Raw genomic sequence first — 22,692 nt, 5'->3', positions numbered from 1 at the left:
TGAGTCCTTATAGGTCTATAGTCCACTGGCCCCCAACTAAATTTCCAGGAAGCCCTGCTCCACCTGGGGGCCATAAAACACCAGACTGAGGTGGCCACACTTGAACAATCCCCCCACTCCACGTGCATGCCCATGCTTCTATGCCTACCCATCCCCATCCCCCAGTGAGGGACACTCTAAGTTAGGAATCACAGATATTTCAGAAACCTGTTCTAGGCAGCACCTAGGGTTGCCCTGGGATGATCGCATCTGTTATGTCCTGCCCACTTCTGTTTGTTGGTCCTGCAGTTCTCTCCCTGTGAGGATACTCTCCCCTGCACTTCTTTCCTGCCACCATTGGTTAAAACAGACCCAGGGCACATACTTCCTCAAGCCTGTGCCATTACCCAAGACCATGTCTCTTACGCATTTTCATGTCCTGACACCCCACAACTTTTCCTTTGACTCCAGAGACTTTTTTGACCTCTTCCAGGCTCTTGTTATGTATATCCCAAGCCTTTCGAGCGTGCAGGCTGTCTATAGACAGGGGTTTCCAGCTTCTGCCTCCAGTGCTGGCTGGGGACTGTGGTCAAGTTCCTAATCGTCTCCCTTTTCTCCTGGCTGGGTTGCCGAGTTGAAATAAGATGTGGATGTAAATTTGGCTTTGGCCCCAAGACTAGGCACACTCAGTGCTTAGTGAAGAGAGCCATACTGGGACACTGAGGACTGATTAACCCTATGGCTCTCCCTCAGGGACTCTACAGAACACCATGCAGACTTTGAAGCCACAGAAGCAAAGAACTGGAGAATGGCTTGCTGGTCCCAGTTAATGTGCCACTTCTGAGAACTCTGTTAGAAGCTCAAAGCAATGGAGCTGATCTCAGGAAAAAATCAGGCTTGGATAGGCCGCAGCGTGAAGTTTCCAACTGACACCGAGAAGCTGTGAAGGTCTAGCAGCCAGGGACCATTGACATGAGGAAATCAAGGAAACCAGCTTTGAGAGGAGGAATGAGAAGAGGCAAGAGAATCAATCATCTTATTGCCTTTATTTCGCCATCTGCCCAGCTGGCCCACTACAGGGCGCAGGGCCAAGCTTGTACACACTCATGCTCTCTGTGCAGGCAAGCATGTGTACAACACACATACATACCCCTACCCCTGTCTTTCACACACACACACACACACACACACACACACACACACACACACACAGTCTCTGGCTCTCTGAGTCAGTCTCTGGGAGGCACAGGCTGCTTCTCAGCCTGCTCCCGCCTGCCCTTTTATGACAGCACCAAGGGTAGGCAGGGCCCGAAGCCTCCAACAAGTCCCTGTGCAAACTGGAGGTACCAGCTGGCTTCAGGATGGGGTACCATATTTCCCCATTCCCAGAGTCCCCTCTTCCACTTCCTGGGAGAGGGAGTACTCTCTGCTTACCTGGTGGGGTCAGACCCCTGCCAGGGCTGGGGCCTGAAGAACCCAGGCTTATCCCCACCTGACCCTACCAGGACCTTCACCACTGATGCACAGCCAGATCTGAGTTGTGAAGATTCCCCACTGGAGAGCAGGCAGGCATGGGCCCCGAGGCATCTGGGGAGGGGACATCACCCCCTCTTCTAATCCATCTTCAATATGAAGAGGTTTGGGGCACACTTCCTGGGAGGGAGCACAAGCCTGGAGAAGTCACAACTAGGGTCCTCCCCCGAACTTCCATCTTCTGGGCCACAGCCAAAGGCCAGGCATCCAAAAGTCCAGCTGGCTGGTCAGAATCCTTGTGCAGTCCTGGGGGGCAACCCCCTTGTTGGAGCTGAGTGTCAGACCTGCACTGGCAGTGTCTGGTTCATCTGCAGCCGCATGTCCTGGATACTGCTGAGGATCTTCTTCTGGTGGCCAGCCAAAGTGACCCCAATCCTTAGCAGATCTCTAGAGACAGAAAAAAAACGGTACTCAGTCCCTTCCCTTCTACCCGCTACACTGGGCTCAGCCAGAGCTCCTGCCCAGGGCCGGCACCTTGAAGGGTACACTTACTCTGCAGTCATCTGGGCCACCAGGTCAAACGATGCAAACCCAGCGCCGACAAAGCTCTCTTTATACCTCCCCATCTTGATGGCATCTAGCCAGTCACCCACTGTTGTGAAGGTCGTATAATCTGGGACCGTGCGGTCCAGGAGGGGCTGGGACATACTGTGGAAAAAAAAAGAAAAAGAGTGACCTGGTACATCCTGGGATCTAGGGAGTAGGGTTAGCGTTGCTAGCCTGTGGGAGCCAGGACACTGACCCAGACGGGGCACTGGCGATGACCTTGAGGCTGGCAGCATTGCGGATAAGTTTGTCTAGTGTGTTGACAATTTGGGAGAACTTGGGCCTGAGGTTCCGGTCCCGCACCCAACAGTCCAACATGAGCTGGTGCAGTGCGGTGGGGCAGTCCATGGGGGGAGGTAACCGGTAGTCTTGCTCTACGGCGTTGATGACCTGGATAATGGTAGGGAATCGGAAATGAGTTCCAGTCCACGCTCAGCCCACTCCCACCAGACACGCCCTCTCCCTCAGCCCCACTCACATCCTGGTTGCTCATGTCCCAGTAGGGTCGCTCTCCGTAGCTCATGACTTCCCACATGACAATCCCGTAGCTCCAGACATCGCTGGCAGAGGTGAACTTCCGATAGGCTATGGCCTCCGGGGCGGTCCAGCGGATAGGGATCTTCCCACCCTGGTTGTGGGGGGACATACCCTTCACCTTATGACTCAATGATGACCCCTGACCCCCTGCTTGGCCAGCCCTCCCCTCCCACAAATCCCTCTCGGTTGCTTCCTGTACCAGGGAGCTGGTGTAGGTGGGGTCTGAGGGGTCATCCTCCAGGAAGCGAGAGAGGCCAAAGTCAGAGACTTTGCAGACCAGGTTGCTGTTCACAAGGATGTTGCGGGCAGCAAGGTCACGGTGCACGTAGTTCATCTCAGACAAGTACTTCATGCCAGCAGCAATGCCCCGCAACATGCCCACAAGCTGGATGACTGTGAACTGTCCATCATTGAGCTGGAGGCAAGAGGTAAGCTCAGTGGGGCCTGCTGCCTCCCCACAGGCCCATGGCGTGCCTACCTGTTCTCTCTAAGCCCTCTGAGATCATGTTTTGCAGTTTGTGTCTAGATTTGCTGAATGGAGACAGCTGTTAGCTGTCCTACTCTGTGCCATGAATCTTGTCTACAGCATCCCAATGGTTCTGGTGAGTATCTAGTATTACCAGCCCTGGTTTATAACTAAGGACAGGTAAGTATCTCGCTGGATATAGACCACACAAACAGTAAGAGCAGAGTTGGTATTGAAGGCCCAGTTATTTCCCTGTACCAGGCTACCTCTAAACTAAATATGTACAGACTATGAATAGCGTTTCTGACTTGGTGGAGAGGGTAACCAGCAAGAAGAAGAGGAATGGGGCTAGCTCTTACCCGTAGGAAGGAGTCCAGGGCACAGTTCTCCATGAACTCAGTGAGGATCATGACTGGACGACTTTTGGTGACTACACCCTCTAGACGGATTATATTGGGATGGTCAAACTGACCCATGATGGAGGCTTCACTTAGGAAGTCCCGCCGCTGCCGCTCCGTGTATCCCACCTTCAGCGTCTTGATGGCCACGAACACCTCCCGGCGGCCCGGCAGTTTCAGCCGACCCCGGCACACTTCCCCAAACTCCCCTGGAGAGCACAGGCACAGGTCACATGGTATTGCTGGGATCCACCCAGCATTTCACCCATCTCTGCCTTGCAGGACCACTGGCTCTCAGGTCCCTACTCACCAGCTCCAATCACCTCCTCGATCTTGACGCAGGACACATCGATCTCCTTGGCAAACTCTCGGACGGCCTCATTGGGATCCTCATAGGTAAAGGGGTCAATGTAAACCTTCATCCCGGGAGCAACTACAGGGAAAAGAGGCGGATACATGAGGATAGACTTCAGGCCACAGGCAGGAGCTCACATGCAGGAACCAGCCAGATTGGGTGCACTAGGATAGCCTCTCTGGTGAGCCTGCCTATCCTCTACTGTGCCCTGGCATCTGTCCCTCCCCCACGAGAATGCCGGGGAACCACATGAGCTAGACGCTCAGGATTCCTGTCTTTCTCCCTCATCTCTCATCATGTTCAAACTTCTTTCCAGTTCATTCTTCCCCTTACTCCTTCTCACTGCCCAGCCTTGTCCAGGCCTTTGACACTATTGCAATAGCCTCCTCACTGGGCTCTCTGCCTCTGCACTTTTCTCACCCAGCTGCTCTGTGTTCTTGGAACAATATGTCCACTGTCTTCCTCCTCACCTGAGAGCCTTCCCAATTACCAGCAGTCAAGTCCAAACTCTGCCTGCTGTTTAGGACCCTCCAAGGGGCTGGCCAGACTTCTCGGCTGGCATTCTCATGGCTGTCAAACCAATCTTCTCACTGCCCCCACAGCCGGGCACACAGCCGGGCAGTCCACACCCATCATTTCCTTCCAGAGGCTTCTTGAGCCAGGAATGTTCCCCAAACCCGGTTCATTCTACCACTTCCTGTAGGAAGCCTTCCTCTGAACTCTTAGTGTCCTTTGCCACGGGAATTAACACCTGATTGTTTCCTGTGTGTGTGATACTTTGTTTCCACAGGACTGTCTTTGGGACTGTCTTTGTAACATCTTGTTACATCATAAGACTCTGGGGCTAGCCAGCAAACAAGGAAGAGCTCAGGGTACAAACTGTGCCCAACTAGAAGCAGCCAGTCAGAAGAATGAAGTTACAGGGGAGAATCATCTCTAAGGCTACGGGAGCTGGACACTGGGGACAGGGAGACACTCACTGTATTGCTGCAGCTTCTCCGTGTATTCTGCATCAGGGCCATGGCGCTGCTTCCTGCAGGGGCAGACCAGAGGAGGCCTAAGGCAAAGTGCTATAGTTCAGGGGACCCTGGAGCCCACAGAAAAGCCAAGGATGGGAACCCATGGCTGGTGGTCAGAGTCACTCCTGAGTCTCTCTGGGTAGGAGCTGAAGTCCCTGGGAGTAGGGCAAACCGTACAGAAGACAGGGTGGATTGGAGTAGAGATTCCCTGGCAAGGGAAGCGTGGCAGGAGAACTATATCCCAGTCATGGGGAGCCTGAGTCAGTTGGTGGGGCAACCACGGTACCTGAGGCAGACAAGAGCGATGACCACGACGACCACCATGAAGACAAACCCAGCTACGGTGGATCCCACAATCAGGGGAAGCTGCTCTTGAAGCTGCTGGGCACCTGAACCTAGAGGTCAAGGATGAGCAGTGAGTGAAGGGATGTGAAAGCTGAGCCCGGGCAGGGACTGGCATGTGGTGGGTGAGGGGTGTACCTCTTTCACTCGTGGTCTCAAACTCAGCCGGGCGGCTGTACTGTCCGTAACCTGCGACTGTGCGAGCCCGGACCTGCACTACGTAGCGTGCATCAGGCTGCAGCCCATCCAGTTGCACAGAGTTCTTCTGGCTGGTTACAGTGGAGGTGATGCCTTTACTCTGCAATACCACGAGAATGGAGGCATCTTCAGGTAGGTCTAGACCCAACTGACCCCTATCCATAAACAGGCTTGCCCTGTGCTGAGGCTCTGATCCCAAAGGCCTTTAATGCTATCTGGGTGTCGTCTTGTCCCCGAATAGCCCCCAGCCTCCTCCCGCCCCTGGAGATTCTGACCTTCTCAAAGTACTTCATCTCATAGTCCAAGATGACTCCGTTAGGCCGTTCTGGGGGTGCCCAGGATAGGGTCAGGCTGCTCCCCGAGCTTCTGTGCAAGTGGAGTGTAGGTACTTCTGAGGGGGCTGGAGAAGAGAAGTGGTCACTGAGGACTCCTGGGTCCAGGCATCCTTCCTAAAGCTCAGTTCCCACAAGACCCACCCCTCCGTATCTACGGCACGATGACCCAGATCCCGCTCTGTGGTCCCCTTCTCACCAGCCTGGTTGGTGGTGATATTCACAGCTGCATAGCGGGGCGGCAAAGGGCTTTTGCCCGAGACACCGTTGACAGCCTGCACCTCAAAGGTGTAGCGTGTGTGGGCCAACAGGTGGCTGATGTGGACCCGGCGCTCCGTCAGGCCCAGCTGCCGAGGCACAAACTCCACGTTGTCATCACAGCGTGAACAGGTTGCCCCAGTCCCGGAGCCCCCATGGCACTTCTTGCAGATGACATTATAAAGGAGGTCATCTCGTCCGCCGAGGTCCCGGGGCTCACTCCATTCGAGGGTCAGTGAGGTCTCATTCACATTGGAGATCACACCCCGGGGTGGAGATGGCACCGCTTTGGGAGCATAAAGAAGAAATGAGTTTGGGGCCCAGGACCACCCTTCTGCCCACTCTGTCTTGGACACTTACCCCACCTCTGTCAATAATCTTTCTGCACTTCCTTATTGGGACAACAAGACTCCTGATCACCCATCAAGACTCAATGTAATGTTACCTCCTCCTAGAAGCCTATCTTATTGTCTTCTTTCATCCTCCATACCCCCGGTAACATCATTCCTATTAGCACATTACATGGGCATTACCTGTTTTTGCAATTTGGTGCTAAGCTCCTTAGTAACAACATCTCACTTTCTTTTACAGCCCCTGCACCTGGCACAATGCCTGGCACACCAGAGGTGAGGACAGGAAGAAAGCAGGGCAGCACACCCTTAGGCTGTGGCCAGAGCTGGGCCGAGTGTGCAGCAGACAAAGGAGCCATGAGCTGGGGAGATCCCAGCCGGCTCCTGATGCCTGCTGGCTGCTAGAGGGATCTTGTTAAAATAAAATGCAGGTAGATGGACAAGCCAGCTGAGCTGGATTCTAGTTCAAGGGCGATCACCTCCTTGGTGACAGCTTGAACATATCATCTAACTCCACTGAGCTCCGGTTTCCTCAGCTAGAAGGGGTTATCTCACAGACATAGGCTCTCTAGGAAGGAAAGGCCTGCTGAAGCAGAGCGTGGGAGCTCACGTACTGGTGCAGGCGCTGTCTGCTGAGTCTGAGTCTGCACGGTAGAAGTTATTGTGGCAGGTGCAGATGCTGGCAGCTGGTGAGGTGGTGCGGCTATTGGGGGGACAGGGGAGGCAGGGCCCCTCTCCTTGCTTTGCCTTGTAGCTCCCAGGGGGACATGCTGCAAGAGACAAGAGGATGACACATACTGACCTCCCTCCTCTGAGAGAACCTGGCCTTTCCCAGCCTATGTCTCAGCCCCTCCAACTCCCAGACCATGGGGGCAATGCTGGTATTGCCCAACTCCATCTACAAAGGGCCCTTCTGCCCCACAGAAATCCTTGTCAGCAGATTCCTCTTCACTCCCCGCTCCCCCCAGTGCCTCGGAAGACGTCAGCCCATCACCTGGACAGTATGGGCTTGTTGAGGCAGGGCGGAGGGAAGAGGAAGAGGAGGGGAGGGGAAGAGACCACCAGTGCGTTTCAGCACCCTGCACTCTGCTGAGACACCCCAGCCTTTTCTAATGAGAGTAATTCTTGAGAACCTTGAGGATGCTGCCACAGACAGGATAAGGGCTTCCCAGCAGAGGGCTCCGGGCAAACCTCTACCCCACCCACCAAGGAGCAGGAGAGGGGTGAGAAAAAGAGGAAAGTGGGAGTGGGGGGTGGGGGTGGGGTTAAGAAAACAGCAAGAAGCCTGGGGTCACCTGGAGTTCAAAGGCCTCAAAGCCTCCCAGGGGACCTGTCCCAAAAGAGGCCAGAGCCGGGTGTCTGAGCACCCTTCTCATCTCTTCTGCCAACCATATTCAGCCCCTGTGGCATAAGCTCTGCACATTCCTCACACGTAGGGTGGCCATAATATTTATTATTCAAAATTAGAATATTTAAGGAGTGAAAGGGGACACTAGGATTAATAGGATAACGGGCATAACTGGAGACTGTCCTGGACACAGTAAAGAGACTTGTCAGTCTATCCATGTGGTGACCTCTGGAGAGGGTCATCGAGCTTTGCGATGCCCGCACATGGGGGTGTGGCCTTCTTTAGAGTTTAATCTCCCCTCATGAAGGTGATATTCCATCCTAGATCTTTGAACCAGTGGGGGAGGGGGCAGAGGCCAGGCCAGCCTGGTTGCTATGGGAACCAGCCTGCACTTCCTGCCAGGGACCTGCAGAGTGTTAGCCCTTCTTCGGGCTGTCAGGCTCATCACCCCCACCCGCTTTCCACACTTGGGAAGAGGAAGTTTCCAGCAGGTTCTTAAAGAGGAGCAGAGAGGCCAGTGAGGCAACCCAACACTGGGCCCCATGAGGCAGGCCAGGCTGATGGTCCAGCCCCCTTACGCAGAGGGCTACGATAAGAACCCTTTCCTGCTCTGGGAGATATTGTCACAAGTCCCATGGAGAAATGTGCAGACAGAAGAGACAAGACCCTCACACCTTGCCCTTCTTCAGCCTTGGGTGAGGATTTAATGCCAGTTCCTATATTCCCTACCTGGGAGGCCTGCAGTACAGAATCTCCCTGAGACCCAAGTTCTTGTTGGCAAAATAGGGAGAAAACTCACAATCACTCTGCTGGGTAGTGGTGAGGCTTAAAAGAGAATGCCCCATCAAGAGGATTTTACAGCTAGCTGGGAACCAGTAGATCACGAGGTCTATGAGAGTCAGCAAGTCTCTAGCTTGCCTAGTGAATAAGGACTTGAACAATCCCTGTCCTATGTCTCCACACTCTGGGGACCAGTGGCTCCCTTCTGCCGGTGACACGAGGTCTTAGGGCAGGGCATCACTTATACCGGTACACTCTTTGGAAATGTCTCGATTACTGCCCCATTTTTCATGAAGACGCCACAGGTAGCATGGTTAAGTGACTTGCACAGGCTCACGGTAGTAAGTTGAGGACTCAGGACTAGAGGGACTTTTGGCCTCTAACTACTCTACCAGCCACACTGCCTCCCAAGAAACCTGAGCCCTTAAGGCAGAGAGATGCGCACAGCATCATGTCCTCAGCTCTTGAGAGAGCCCTTCTGGAACTTCCAAGGTGACGTATACATTGGAGGCAGGACCAAGCCTCGAAAGTCTGTCCAGGCTCGCAGTGCTCACTAGTCAAGAGTGCACAAGGTCTCCACTCTTTTAACTTAAGGCCCCCATCTCTCTGGCTCCTCCCCTCCCTCACTACCCCTTCTCTGGGGCTGGGGACTACAGGGAGAGTCGTATGCATGCCAGGCTAGAGCCCCACCACTTAGTGCATCCTCAGCTTCGTTTTCCTCCTCTTTCCCCAAGTTCTTTTTTCTCTCCGTGTCCCTCTTTGTAGGACATTCTCTATTTCACAGCAGCTGCCCCTCCCTCTCCTGCCCTCCAATCCACACCTGAGACCATATCTGGTCAGATATGAAGTCTGGCTGTTGTCCGGCTTCCCTCCCCTCCTTCCTTAGGCCCCACTTACCACGGCACTGGGACTCCTTGGCGGCTGGCTCATGGCCAGTAGCGCAGGTGCAGGCACCAACGGGCACCATCCACTCCCCGTCGCCATTGCAGTAGAGTTTAAGTGGTACAGATACCTCCACGGCGTTAGCGATGCAGGTGCCGGGGGCAATGACCAGTGAAGTGGGTTCAGCCCCCGTGAGGGTCTCGGGGAAGAGTGCGAAGCCTGCAGTGGTGGATGCACACTTCTTGTAGAAGGCACGCACAGAGATGAGCGACATGCAGGCACCCTGGTCCTGGAAGGCCAAGTAGAAGCCGGCCTTGGAGAGTGGCCCGAAGCTGCGCACCTTGGTGTTGACGCGCCCCGCATCGAGCCGCGAGAAGCTCTCATCTGGCGCAATGGTGTCCACTTTCACATAGGGGTTCTCCATCCAGAAGGGAGAGGAGGCTGAAGCCACATCACTATCAGCCTCGTAGTAGAAAAGGTTGAAGGTTTCCTTGCAGGAGCCAGGGATGTTGGGGATGCTGTTGCAGTCTCTCACGGTGAATTTCAGCTCCACGTAGACCCGCTGGACTTCCCGCCGCCAGATGAAACCCGTGCGCAGCCAGTTGTTCTGGCTGGACTCACGCACATTACACACCTGATACGTGCGGATAGGATTCATGGCTTCATCGTAGCCGCTCACTTCTTCCCACTGAGTGTGGAACAAATAAAAAAGAGAATGAGCCATTTACCTCGTGTCTGGGGCTGCAGCATTTACCTCACAGAGGGGCTTCTGTGGTAAGGGGCTTCACATGCACACACAGGCTCAAAGCCTAGCTTTCTGGGTGTCTGTGTCATAAGCTCAAAGCCCTGCTTTCTGAGTGCCTATGTCATTTAACCTCCCTGTACCTCAGTTTCTTGATCTGAAACCAAGAGATAACTAGCATAACTCGGGAATACAGAGCTAATGAAGAAGGCACCTGGAACAGGGAGGGAGACCTTGGGAAGCCTGATGTCAGTCCTATGTGTTATCTCGGTGCCTCAGTTTTACCGCCTGTAAAGTGGGGCTGACTGGAATTAGATGAGGGTTTGGGGAATGAAAGTGCATTTGGTGAGTCTTGCCCTACTGAGAGAGAGAGAGAGAGAGAGAGAGAGAGAGAGAGAGAGAGAGAGCAAGCATTTGACGAGAACTGGCAGTGTTGGCAACACAACCAACACATTTCATTGTCACAAAATTCCACAAGAAATGCAAGGCTTATAGAAGAATCACAGCAGCTAAAATTCAGTCGCCTGATGGCTGCAGTCTGGATGCCATCACACCCCAGGGTCCCATGGCTCAGCCCAGCCATGAAGGCCCCCAGGGTCCCGGGCCCAGCCCAGCCATGAAGGCCCCCAGGGTCCCGGGCCCAGCCCAGCCATGAAGGCCCCCAGGGTCCCGGGCCCAGCCCAGCCATGAAGGCCCCCAGGGTCCCGGGCCCAGCCCAGCCATGAAGGCCCCCAGGGTCCCGGGCCCAGCCCAGCCATGAAGGCCACCTGGGGAAGTTAATTCCAACAGCTGAAAGATATTAGAAAGGTAGGAATTTAATAGTCAAAAAATAGAGGCCCTGAAAAGTCAGTTGCCCTGCTCAAAGGCACACAATATGTCAGAGATCTGAGGCCCAGGCCTCCTGGCTCTTTTTTTTTTTTTTTTTTTTTTTAAGTTTGTTTATTTATTTACTTTTTATTCATTTTTAAAGACAGGTTCTCTCACTATGTAGTCCTGGCTGTCCTGGAACTATGAAGACCAGGCTGACCTAGAATTCACAGAGATCTGTCTGCCTCTGCCTCCCAAGTGCTTCTATTAAAAGCATGAGCCACCATGCTCTGGCTTGGCTTCCTGGATCCCGAGCCAGCACTCTCTCCAAGGACCCAGGCGGGAGGGGGTCGTCTGGATAGACTTGGGAGGGCTGTTAGGTGAGGGCAATAGGACAAAGATGGACCAACAGACAGACAGAGTGACCCAAACGTTCACACACCAGGAGGATCGGGCTAAGAAGGTAACAAAAGAGAGGAGAATGAGAATACCACAGGAGCTGAGGACAGAGGCAGCCCAGGTCAGGCCTGGAGGGAGAAGGCATAGCAGCAACCAATATTCAGTATAGATGATGGGGAAGTCTTACCCCACTCTCTGGATGAGATGTCCATGCCAGCTCGGACGTCACCCATTTCGTGTCCATGAGAGTCTCTGGGGAAGCAATAGAAGAAAAGATCAGGGGCTAACCTCAGAATGAGCGAGAAGTCACCCAGGAAAGTCAGGGATGTAAGAAACCAGTTTCCATCTGGCACAGCCGCTCCCAAGTCTCCAAAGATGCCTCCCTTTTCCCCAGGGACCCTAAAGTCATCCCCAGAGGTGTCACAACTCCAAGGTATCTGGCTGGCTAGAGGTAGATGTCTGCCTCTGACCCTAGGCCTGGGTTAACTGAGGCTGGAGCAAAGGCTGGTTCACACACCTCAGGCTCTCCTAATCTCCACACAAAGGGGCCAGCAGGGCCTTTATCCTGGAACAAAGGGCTGTGGGCTTCAGACGCAGCAGTGTGGGCCTCCCCTGACTCCATTCCCAGCACAAAGGCCCAGCCTTACACACTGCCCTGGGGAAGAGCAGTGGCAGGCCAGGGCATGCTCCCATCCTCTTACTCAGCCACCTGTGGGGGTAAGGATGCTCTCTGAGGTAAAAGGACCACCGAGCCTAGAACTTAGTTAAGTTTCATGAAATCCTTGGAGAAGGCACTGCTCACAGCCCTCTACAGAAGAGGGATGCCCACACAGAGCTGGTCTAATTGGCGAAACTGTGAGGACATGGAGCAAGGGGCTGGAGGTAGTGAGTTTGGGTCCAGCTGATTCAGTAACAAACCCCTTAAAGGGATGAGAGAGCCAGATATGGAGGCATCTTCCTATAATCCTAGGACCTGAGAGGTTGGAGCTGGGGGGCAGGGGTGAGAAGTTTCAGCTTAGAGTAGGGGTAACATGGTGAGACTGTCTCAAAAACATAAACTAACACTCCCCCCCCCCCCATAAAGCTTGGAAAACTGGAAACCCGGCTGTGTGTCCCAGTCAAATTTCTCCCTCCAGGAAGTGTTTCTTGGATATCCAAGTTAGGTGAGCCGCCTTCCTCTGTGAATCAAGGGACAGCCCCTCTCTGTTCTGAGTTCCAGGTTCCTTGTCAGCTCGGCTTGCTCAGCCATGGGAGGGGCACCGTTAATGTTCTAGACACAAACTTGCACTTCTAGAATCTGGTTCTGAGCTTTGGCTAAATAACTGAAGACGGCATGACCCTAAGATCAGACTTGGCATGACACCAGGAAGCGAAGGGACACCCACCCCCCTTTCCTGTAGCCTGAGTGCCAAGTCAGCCTCAATTTTGAACTTTAACAGGCAGAGATACCCCAGAACATCCTTGGTGGCACAGCTGAGGGTCCCTAGAAGGTCCAAAATCCACATGTTCTTGCAGAAGCCGTCAGAGAACCCAACTGGGGGACAGGGCAGTGATGCGTTGACCCCAGTGGGTGGCACAGGAGCAGAGTGCAGCGGGCACTGCAGAGAGCCAGGCTCTATAACTACAACAGCTGGTGGTCCTTACAAGGCTGGCTGCATGACAAGCTGTCCCAGCCTCCTCTGGCAGACAGACCTACAGACACATAGAAGCAGGGACCCAGAGACAGGACGGAAAGCAGGGCCTTAGCTGGGCCAGAAGATGGTCCAAGTTGAATGTCTCTGGCAGGCTGGGACCAGACAGCCGGGATGCTGGGCAGTGGACTACAACAGACAGTAAGATGAAGAGACAAGGAGGCCCAAAGAGACATCGACAGGGAACGAGATTGCCAAGTGGCCTCTTCTCCAGCCGGCAGCCTGGAATACTCCTGTCCCAGGGAGCAGCCGCTCCGCGCTGAGCCAAACGCACACCCTCCCCCAGCCAACTAGCCGGCCAGTCCGCCTGCTTGTCTGCCCGCCGCCGCCTGCCGCTGCCCGCCCGCTGGAGCAGGCAAGGGCTCCCACTGCTCCCGCGCGCTGCCTCCCTCCTCCCTCTCCCTCACTTCCTTCTGCTCAGCCTGTGCCAAACCCATCTGGAACTGTTTAAACCCAAATATTCAGCCCCCTCCCCCCTCCAGCCAGATTCCTCCACAGTTTAAAACAAGCCCTGCGCTGGCTCTGGGAGGAGGGGGGGGGAGGAGAGAGGGGAGGGCTGGAGGCGGGCGCAGGAGGAGGGAGAGAGGGAGGCTCTTCATTTCTGTTTAATTTCTGGAGAGGGAGGGAGGGGATCAGCCTTTGGCCATCGCTCAATCTCGGCACATTTTTCCCATTAATGAGGAGAGGACTTGGGTTTCCAGGCCTGTGTGCCTGAGGAGGGGCTCGGGCTCCGGTCACCAGGATGGGGAGGAGGCGGGCCGCTCCGGTTTCCCCTCTTCTCTTGGGAGAGGAGGGGTCTGTTCCTTGCAGTCTGCCCCAAGTACGGGAGGGAGATTTAGGGCAGACTACCAGTGCCCTGGTCTTAGAAGGACTGACTAGGTTATAGCACCCATCTGTACCCATGGTACCGGGAGGGAGACCTTTTCTCTGCTGTGAAGACAAGGACTAAGAACAAAAGAGCAACGTGAGCAACCTCCAAATCCTCCTAGCTGCTGCTCACAGGCCAACCCCTCAGCCAGGTGGCTGTGGAGGGAGATAAGAAAGGACGGCCACCCCCTAGACACAGGACTCGAATTGTTCTTAAGAGTCACCGGGAAGCTATCACCAAGCTGGTGATCTGGAACTGGGGCTTTGATGAAATACCCTTTCGGTTTTCCACTGGGCCACAGCCATAGCAAGTAGCCGTGGCAGCAACTGTGTGGTTCTCACCTATGCACAAACACAACACTTGCACAGGCAGTACCCGGTTCTCAGTGGCTGAACTTGTTCCCCACTACTGGTACCAAAGAAGGGCAAGTCAACACATATGGTGGACAAATAGACTCGGAACCACCCGCAAACACGTACACGGCCCCCCACACAGCTAGTCTGTCTTTTTCAGACAGATGCATATGGTACAAACAGATTAGTCTCCTTAGACATTGACACACAGAGGATCTTTCTTACACGCAGATCCAGCGTGCCCTAAGGCAGACCCACTATCGGCCACACAGCCTAAGGACAGGCACGCCCAGTCTGACAGTGCATCCTCTTCTCACACACCCCATTGCACAGCTACAAGGCACGAGCTCCTGTATATAAACTACAAACACAAGTACTAGTTTCCCTGCATAGACTTGTAACATGTAACAGTCACATGGAAAACACACCACAGCACCATGAAGGTGCATGGAAACTCCATCTAAGAACTAACCATCAACGGGAAAGTTTGTGGCACACGCCTTTAATCTCAGCACTTGGGAGGCAGGGGCAGGGGCAGGACGGTCCCTAGGAGGTCAGTAAAGTCTACGGAGAGTTCCAGGACAGTCAGGGTTACACAGAGAAACCTTGTTTCAGGGGAGAAAAAAAGCACCAATCATTAAAGTTCGTGTAACAACTTGGAGATTCTGCAAGCATGCTTTTCTTTGGGGTATCTGTAGCAGAGTGATGGAAAAGTTGGGAAAAGGCACTAACTCTCACCCTACCTCCCAAAAAGGCAGGGTAACTCCAGCTCTACTTCCTGTTGTCCTAGCTAAAGCAGGAGTTGTCAGTCAGGTCACAAGGCTGGGGGTGGGGCAGGGGCATTGAGATGATTCTGGGTGTGGCTGGGTGCGGTCTCCCCAGGTATAGCCCCTGCCTAAACAGCAAGCTACTTCCCTGGCAGCAAAATGGTAGTATGTGGACTCCTAAGCCGAGGGGAGGAAACGCCATTCAGCAGTTCAGCTCAGGAGCTGGCGCACTTGAATTGGAGAGCTGGCATGATGGGGACACTGGATACCCCAGCCTGCCTCTGAGGGTCTCATTTGACTACACTTGTGCAAGACACAGCCTGAGATCCTTGCTGGCTGTCCTGGTGAAGGGTTAGGCCCACTCAATTTTATTGAGATGCCAGACCCCACAGCACCTCCAAGTTCCAAGTCTGCCAGAGTATATCCTGTAGCAGACGGTCCACCAAGGCCCAGGAAACAACAAACAAGAAACAGATCAGATCAAAGGAGCCTTTGGCTTAAATGCAGGCCACAGATTCTGAAGTGGTAGGAAAAAAGTTGTATTTCAAGGTCTGGGAAGCTGGTGGGTATCACAGAAGGACAGGGACAGGGAACAGGGTCTGGTCAGAAAGGAGTGCCCTGAAGTCTTGACAAGTTGCAGAAACTACCCCCATAGAGTCCCTACCTTGCACCCAAACAGGGGATTAGGTTCCCAGTCATGGGTCAGTTTATGTTCATGCTTGTACCCTGCTGAGAAGGCCTGACACTGAAAGAGTTTGTGGGAATCCTGCCCTAGGGTCTGAGAAGTGTGTGTGTGTGTGTGTGTGTGTGTGTGCGCGGGTGCACGCACGCGCTGGCACACTCAGGTAGGTGGAGTGTTGGTTTTTTTTTTTTTTTTCTCTTTCGGTTATTGTTTCATATTTTTGTTTTGAGTGCCTAACTTCCCCAGGGCCTCTCTCCCATTCTTAGCTATAGTTCCTTGGTCTTCACATCAGGGATGGTGGGGAGGGGAGCATCTCTGAACAGAGAACACATTTTGTTTTTCATTCTTTCTCTCAGATCATGGGGATTTGTAATTAAATAAACCTGAGAGGGAGAAGAGGGGAGATCCACAGGGCAGGGAGCCCAAAGCCTCAGTGTTCCCACCCTGGGCTGTCTCTGCCAGCCAGCCTGGACCACGGACATCTGGCCCAGGCACAAGGCCTCCATTCCTTCCCAGGATGCCGGTTTCAGTGGCCCAACCAGGAGTTGAAGTAGAAGGCCATGGGAGACTTGGCCTGAGGATAGCCCTTGGGCCAAGGGGCCACTCCCACCCCATCAGGTACCCAGCTGCCACCCCCCTGCCCAAGCCCGACAAACCAGTTTGACTCAGCACAACAGGCAGGTCTACAATTTTCAAACTATGCAGGCCTGGTGATTCAGCCTCTTCTGCTGTTTAATTAGTGGAAGGCTAGTGGCGGAGGCCTTGCCCACAACAACCCAGGCTTTAACTCTCAGCTGCTTGGGCCAAAGTGGCAGTGGTGGCTAAGAGGAGGGAGTGAGAAACAAATTGGTTCTGCTGCTGTCCCTTGTCAGAGCTGAAGCTTTGGCTGGTGACAAACAAGACGGGTCCGGAAGGGGGGATGGGGAGATAGGGGTGGGGGAGGAATACCAGTGACAAGTGAAAGAAGCAATAAGCATAAGTAATCCAAGACAATCCTGGGCTGTCCCCTGGCAGTTCCTAGATTCTCAGGGTCACACCAACTACCTCACAGGACAGAGGCTTGCTGCTTCTCTTCCAGAGCCAGACTTGCCTAGCCTGGCTAACTGAGATGTCCTCACCCCACCTTTTACAAACTGGGAACTCTCCTTTCACAGAAAGGTATCTTCCCTGCTGGGACTTGAGAAGGGAACTATCCCTTCTCAAATGCATAGGACCTGTGGCTCTGACACCATTCCTCATCCCACACCCCATTCTTAGCCTGTTCACCTCCAGTGAACACCTCTTTCTCATGGATCTGGGCTACTGGGAACTAGAGAAAAGTCCTTAAAGGAAGATAGTGTTGGGGATGAGGTGGCCCCATAGAATCCAGGGATATTTCTCTCTCTCTCTCTCTCTCTCTCTCTCTCTCTCCCTCTCTCTCTCTCTCTCCTCTCTCCCCCCCCCCCCCCCCGTTAGGGTGTCAATTTTTCAATTAGGAAGGACTAGTAACATCCCGATCTCACCCAAACGGGAAACTGAGAAGAGAATGATCAGGAACCAGTGTCAGTCTGGGTACACACAGCTCAGGGACCCTGAGTCTATATACAATGAGACTATTGAAGAGAGCCAGGGATCATCAACACCAAGAAACCAAAGAGCCTACTCTATGGACACAGTCTCCAAGACTTGAAGTCTACCCATCACGGACTACCAGAAAGAGCTGGGATGAGGCAGGACCCTGCTCTCTAGCTCCTTCCTCCTTGGAGCCACAGGGAGATAAGCCCCAACTTCCCAGTCCAGCCTTCCCTTCCATCGTTCCTTCCTCTCAGCCCCTCCAGCAGGATAAGGACACTTCTCATTGCTCCCCAAAGAGCAGACCCTAGGGTGATAATAGTAACAACAACAGCTAATCCTTGAGTAGCAACAGCTGTGCTAAGTCTTTTACACACAGCAACAACCCGATCCGATGCTACCATTTCCGTGTCAGAGCAGAGGAGTAGAAAGCAGGCAGTCTAAGAGTCCGCTCTGCTCAGCACCTATGTTTCCTTAACGAAGGTAATGATAAAAAATCCACATTTGTAGGCTCCCTCTACTTTCCAGAAACACTCTCACTGGCTTAGCCTCCCTCAGTCTGGCACTAGTTATGATTCCCATTCATAGCTGACCACAAGGGCCTCTCAGTCACCATCAGCTCCTTGGCCCAGACGCTACTAGCTAGGGCCTGCTTCAAAGGATCTGAGGATTGTGAGGGATAAAAAGGAGGAAGGGAAGACCCTCCTCAGGTCCGCTTAGCTCCTCTCCCCAAACCACACACCTCCACCACTCCACTCTCTGCTCTACTACCCACCCCACCCCACAAAAGGGGCCTTAGGACCCCAGTACACACAGGTGACACACAAGTGTATGTCCCAGAGTTCATGCGCCAACGTTGCCTCTCCTGAGCTAAGATAGTCACAGACCTGGGAACTCAATAGGCTCCCTGGCTCACACCCTTCAGGCAATCAACAACAAAGCCCTGGTTTCTCACGCCTGAGATCCTATCACACACATGTGGGTGAGTGGGTGAGTGTGTGTAAGTGTGGGTGCAACCTCTGTGTGTCTGTCTAAATGTACATGTGTCCACCCATGTGAGTAAATCCATCAGTGCAGTGGGGCACCGAAATTCCAAAGACTGGAAACCTCTCTGAACTGTTTTAGAGATTTTTTTTTTCTTCCTAACCTTTAAGTTTACACTGTGAATCTATGGAAGGAACCCAACAGCACAGGGATCATGTTTTGTTCCTAAACTAAAAGTGTCTGGATCTGACCAATACACCAAACGTTCCTGTATTTCAATTTCCCCTCAAATTCTTTGCTGCCCTCCCTCAACTTTAAGGAAGGTTTTCACCCCTGACTTAATGGGTTTACAATTTTTGTAACGCCAGTATTTGCCTCTAGACTGTGTTAGTGACCTGTGCCAGTGTTCCCTGTGGGTTCATGTCAAGTGGCGTAAGTGTGAGCTCTCTTGTCTGGGCCAGCTACACTCGGGCTGTTTGTTTGTCCAGGTTCAATTTCTTCTCAGTAGCAGTCTTAGTAGGTTTCACAGAGCCCACAGACAAGGCTGACCTTTTCCCGCCGATAACTAGTAGTCACTCGGCTCAGGTGCTACCCGGGCAAATCCCTGTTTGTGAGGTTCAATGGAAACCTAAGCCCTCCGAAGGTCCTGCTGGAGGTGGGGGTGGGGTGGGTCCGAGGTTTACAACAGACACACACACCTCTTGTGTTGCTAGCACTTGAGAAGCCATAAACAATGACAGGCCCCCTGCCTCTCCACCCCCGCAGTCATCCCCTGACAAAGCGGGGTGCACACAATCACGCTTACTGTTAACTACAGCGGGTTCCCAACCAGTGCAGCCCCCAACCCGAGGAGTTCCGCTTCGCCCTCCCAGTCCCGCAGCCCCCGCCTTGATGCTGGGTCGCCCACATTTCCTCGCCTTCCAGAGGTGCGAAACCCCGAGGGTCTCGTTTCTCTGCTTTGACTGTAGGCTATTCCTACAAAAACCCACGGCCGAACTGCAGCTTTCGGGAGTCGGTGCCGAGTCCAGATGCTAGCAGTTCCCCCAAAAAGGGCTGCGGAGCCGGCTCAAGCATAGAGCCTCCTTGGACGTGTGCTCAGCCCGCGGCCCCACACCGCGGGGCTCCCCGGTAGCGCGCGGGACCCCGACGCCGCTCACCTTCCAGCGCCCAGCAGCCGGAGGGCAGTAGCAGCGGCAGCAGCAGCGGAGCGAGCAGCGGCAGAAGCCCCGGCGGCGGGCGGACTCCGGCCATAGCCCGGGGCGCTCGGAGGGGCCGAGCCGGGCCGCGCCGGCGGGGCTGGGGGCGCCCGAAGGAGAAGGCTCCGGCACAGTCCAAGAGATCCCGGCAGGGAGGGGGCGCAAAGCAGACGGGCGGCTCTGTAACCGAGGTGTCGCCCAACCCGGTACTCCGGGTAGATGCCGGCAGGTCGTTCCCGCGGGAATCTGGACGGACCGGTCCAGGAGGATCCGGGGCGCTGGGTGGCTTGATGTCCGATGACTCGGGAAGCAGAGGGTGCAGGTGGTCGCGGTTTTCGGGGCACAGTCCACTGAGGCCGAGCTCGGATTTCGGGCTCCGGGTGCGCGCGCCGTCCGGGTTAGGAGCCGGTATCTGGCTGCGCCGCTCACGTACTCACTTCTGCTGGTCCTCGCAGTGGAGCTGCCGCTCTGGGCGAGAGGGGCGGGGTTACCTGCCTGCCCGTCAACACTCAGGCCACGCCCCCAGAGACCGGCCGCCCACTCACAGACCGCCCAGCCAGCTGGTTCTGCTGCGAGAGCACTCTGCTGGAGTTCAGTTGGCCGCTCTTCCACCGAGCCCACCCTCGGCGTCTTGGGGCTTGGAGCAGGAGGAGCCACTGAAAAGATGAATTAGACTGGGCGGAGCCACACTGCCCATCAGCCGGGTAACCCCGCCCCTTTCTCCTATTGGCGATTAGTAACCAGCTCGAGTCCTAGATGGTGATAACCAGATAGAACGAGCTTGGGGCGCCCCCCTGTGGTCTGCAGACCCGTGAGAGTCTGTCAAGAGGCTTTTTTCTCCCGAAGCACATCCAGACCCAGAATAGGCCTTAGCGAATAGGGAAAGGGATGTGTGTGTGTGTGTGTGTTGGGGGGGGGGGGCTACCCACCCCGGCAGATCGCTCTTCAAGGAACTCTCAAGGGTTTATTTATTTGTCTATTCGGTTGTGATCATTTGTTAGAAAATATTTTTGGGCACCCACAATGTTTCAAAGTGGCTAGAGCAGAGAAGCTTGTATTATCCTGGAGCCATGTGTTATCCGGTGGAGGTGGGTTTAAAACTCACAGCGGGGCTAACAAGCATTCCTGCCGGGAAAGAACCTAGTTTTTCGAAGCACAATGTTAGGTCTAAGAAAACAGCATCTGAGTGACAATATAAAAGATCGATGAGTAACAGTGTGTTGGGGATGGAAGGCAGTGAACATACACTTTTGTGTTAAGACCTAGAATCGAAGAATCTGAAAGTTCAGAATAGCTTGAGTGCAGAGTCAGAGCTGAGACAGGCGAGCAGGCCGAGAAGTAGATGAGGAGGGGCCTGGAGGATACAGTTTTGGACTCACAATATAGCCTTCCTCTTGAAACGGGGTGGGGGGGGTGTATTACCTTATCAGATTGGCATATCTGTCCTGGGGAGGATGACAGGCAGAGACAGTGGTAGAATCCTGGGAGCTAGTGAAGCCATGTAGTGGTGGGGAGGATGGTGGCTTAGACCAGGGCGATGGCTGTGAGGAGGAGCCAACAAGGACAAGTTTGAATTGTATTTGTGACTAGGTGAATGAGAGAGGTGCAGTGGTCGGAAACATCAAAGAGAGCCTTCAGGTTCCTGCGATAGACTTCTGCCGTTTCCTTCTAGAACATTTACAAGGTGCAATAAGTGCCCTGAAACAATACCTCACACTTATTCAGGGTAGGTGTTATTATAGCCTTATTTTACAGACAAAACTGAAGAAAGAAAGTAAAAGAAAATACATAGACAAACTGGTGTGTTCAAAGGCTTGGCAGCTTGCCCCAAGTTACAGGAACTGAACCCAGGCCTGTGTAGTCACAGACACTCAACTTTGCTTCATCAAAGAACTAAGGAGTAAGTACCTCAGTGTATGTTCAGAACTGTCCTTCCCACCTAAGATGTTAGGATTCAGAATATCTGCAATGCAGAGCTCAGGATTCTGTATTCTAACGAGTAGGTGGTTCTGATGTGTACTGAATTCTAAAGTCATGACTGCCATGCATCCTCTCACTGGGCTAAGTGGGTGACCATCACTCCATGGTCCCTCAGAGTCTTCCTTACCTACCCCCTGGTTTCTGGGCCAAAGAACGAGAGTTAGGTTTGAGATGGTCTCAGAAGCATGATGGACATACAGACATGTGTCTCTGATGGTGAAGCACTCTAAGACTCCAGTTCAGACAAACCAAAGCAGGGTGGGGTGAGGTCATGAGTCCAGAGCCTAAGGGTATTGCTTTGAAAGAGCTCTGTCTCCCTGGGCAGGGACTGAGGTGGGTGTGGATGCTTGGAGCTGGGGTGGGGGTTGCCTTATTCAGAGGCTCTGAGCTCTTCCATTCTAAAAGCTTACAGAAAGCTCTAACAAAGATGGGTTTTAAGATCCACAGAAAGGATCTTAGAAACCCTCTTACTTAATTCCCACTTGTGGGGCTGGAGACCCCAGGGTGGAGACAGCTTGTTCTACAGCCCTTTCTGCCCTGGAGAGCTGGTTGGTGTCGACCATTGTGGATTTTCAGCAGGTGGCCTGGGGGTAACACATCTCAATTAAAGCCTTGCTTATTGTAAGGCAGATCTGTGAGGCTGGCACTCCTGTTTACTCAACATCTGTGCCAGGCTCGGCCTCACCCTGGACAAACAGCCCACCAGGCAGCAGGCACCAAGCTCCTTTGTTCTTGGGTGTGATAGCAGAAGCAGGTAGTGGGGGCCTGTCCTCACCGGATGTTGGCACCATGGTTCCCACGGGAATGCTTCCTGACCTAGATGTTGACAGACGGGAGAGCACCAAAGTTCTGGCGGCGACGGCGGTGGCAGTCAGTGGCAAAGAGTTGGAGATGGAGGCAGATGGACACACTAGAACTAGAAATCAACAGGTGCCGGGCAGTGGTGGCGCACACCTTTAATCCCAGTACTGGAGGCAGAGGCAGGCAGATTTCTGAGTTTGAGGCCAGCCTGGTCTACAGAGTGAGTTCCAGGACAGCGGCTACACAGAGAAACTCTGACTGGGGGGGGGGGGGGGGAGAGAGAGAGAGAAGAAGAAGAAGAAGAAGAAATCAACACGCAGAAGGTCCCAATTTTCTCATGTTTCCAAGTTGAGATGCTGAGCAACCTAGGGAATAGGCTCTGGCCTTGGACTTTGAAGGGGAAGGGAAGTGCTCGCCTATGCTAAAATCATTTCTCTGACCACATGATTTTAGGAGGAAGCTTGATGCTCAGAAGGACCCAAGTCTAACTTGTCAGGCCCATGCATTCAGCAGCTGTGGGGTCTATAATAAGATGCTGAACTTTCTGA

General features: G+C 53.7%; 1 protein-coding gene across 2 annotated transcripts; it reads right to left on the bottom strand.

The window, feature by feature from the left end:
• Positions 1-1,006: 1,006 nt before the first annotated feature.
• Ephb3 (EPH receptor B3) lies at positions 1,007-19,831 on the bottom strand. 2 transcript variants are annotated; one of them, XM_034515156.2, is made up of 17 exons: positions 19,325-19,831; positions 11,459-11,523; positions 9,339-10,011; positions 6,928-7,083; positions 5,905-6,249; positions 5,649-5,773; positions 5,314-5,473; positions 5,120-5,228; positions 4,795-4,847; positions 3,770-3,892; positions 3,421-3,668; positions 2,795-3,010; positions 2,537-2,686; positions 2,255-2,448; positions 2,005-2,160; positions 1,797-1,899; positions 1,007-1,632 (listed from the first exon to the last, which is right to left on the bottom strand). In XM_034515156.2, exons 1-17 carry the CDS (start codon positions 19,416-19,418, stop codon positions 1,462-1,464), a joined length of 3,141 nt encoding a protein of 1,046 aa, XP_034371047.1. In that variant the 5' UTR covers positions 19,419-19,831; the 3' UTR covers positions 1,007-1,461. The 2 variants fall into 2 exon arrangements, with proteins under 2 accessions (XP_034371047.1, XP_034371045.1); XM_034515154.2 differs by having other exon boundaries at positions 1,459-1,899; positions 19,325-19,829.
• Between the last annotated feature and the right edge of the window lie 2,861 nt (positions 19,832-22,692).

The sequence above is a fragment of the Arvicanthis niloticus genome, chromosome 12 (assembly GCF_011762505.2).
Source record: "Arvicanthis niloticus isolate mArvNil1 chromosome 12, mArvNil1.pat.X, whole genome shotgun sequence".
Classification (NCBI taxonomy): Eukaryota; Metazoa; Chordata; class Mammalia; order Rodentia; family Muridae; genus Arvicanthis; species Arvicanthis niloticus.
Note: the sequence above shows the minus strand (reverse complement) of the source record. Positions and strands in the feature narration are given on the sequence as shown.

What these genes read in the sequence shown, in the direction of transcription:
- Ephb3 (XM_034515156.2), bottom strand. Translation starts at nt 19,418, where the DNA reads ATGGCCGGAGTCCGCCCGCCGCCGGGGCTTCTGCCGCTGCTCGCTCCG. An exon ending in AGATGAAGTACTTTGAGAAG is followed by an intron (nt 5,474 to 5,648) that starts GTCAGAATCTCC and finishes GTGGTATTGCAG; the next exon opens with AGTAAAGGCATCACCTCCAC. An exon ending in CCCTGGACTCCTTCCTACGG is followed by an intron (nt 3,011 to 3,420) that starts GTAAGAGCTAGC and finishes TCTTGCCTCCAG; the next exon opens with CTCAATGATGGACAGTTCAC.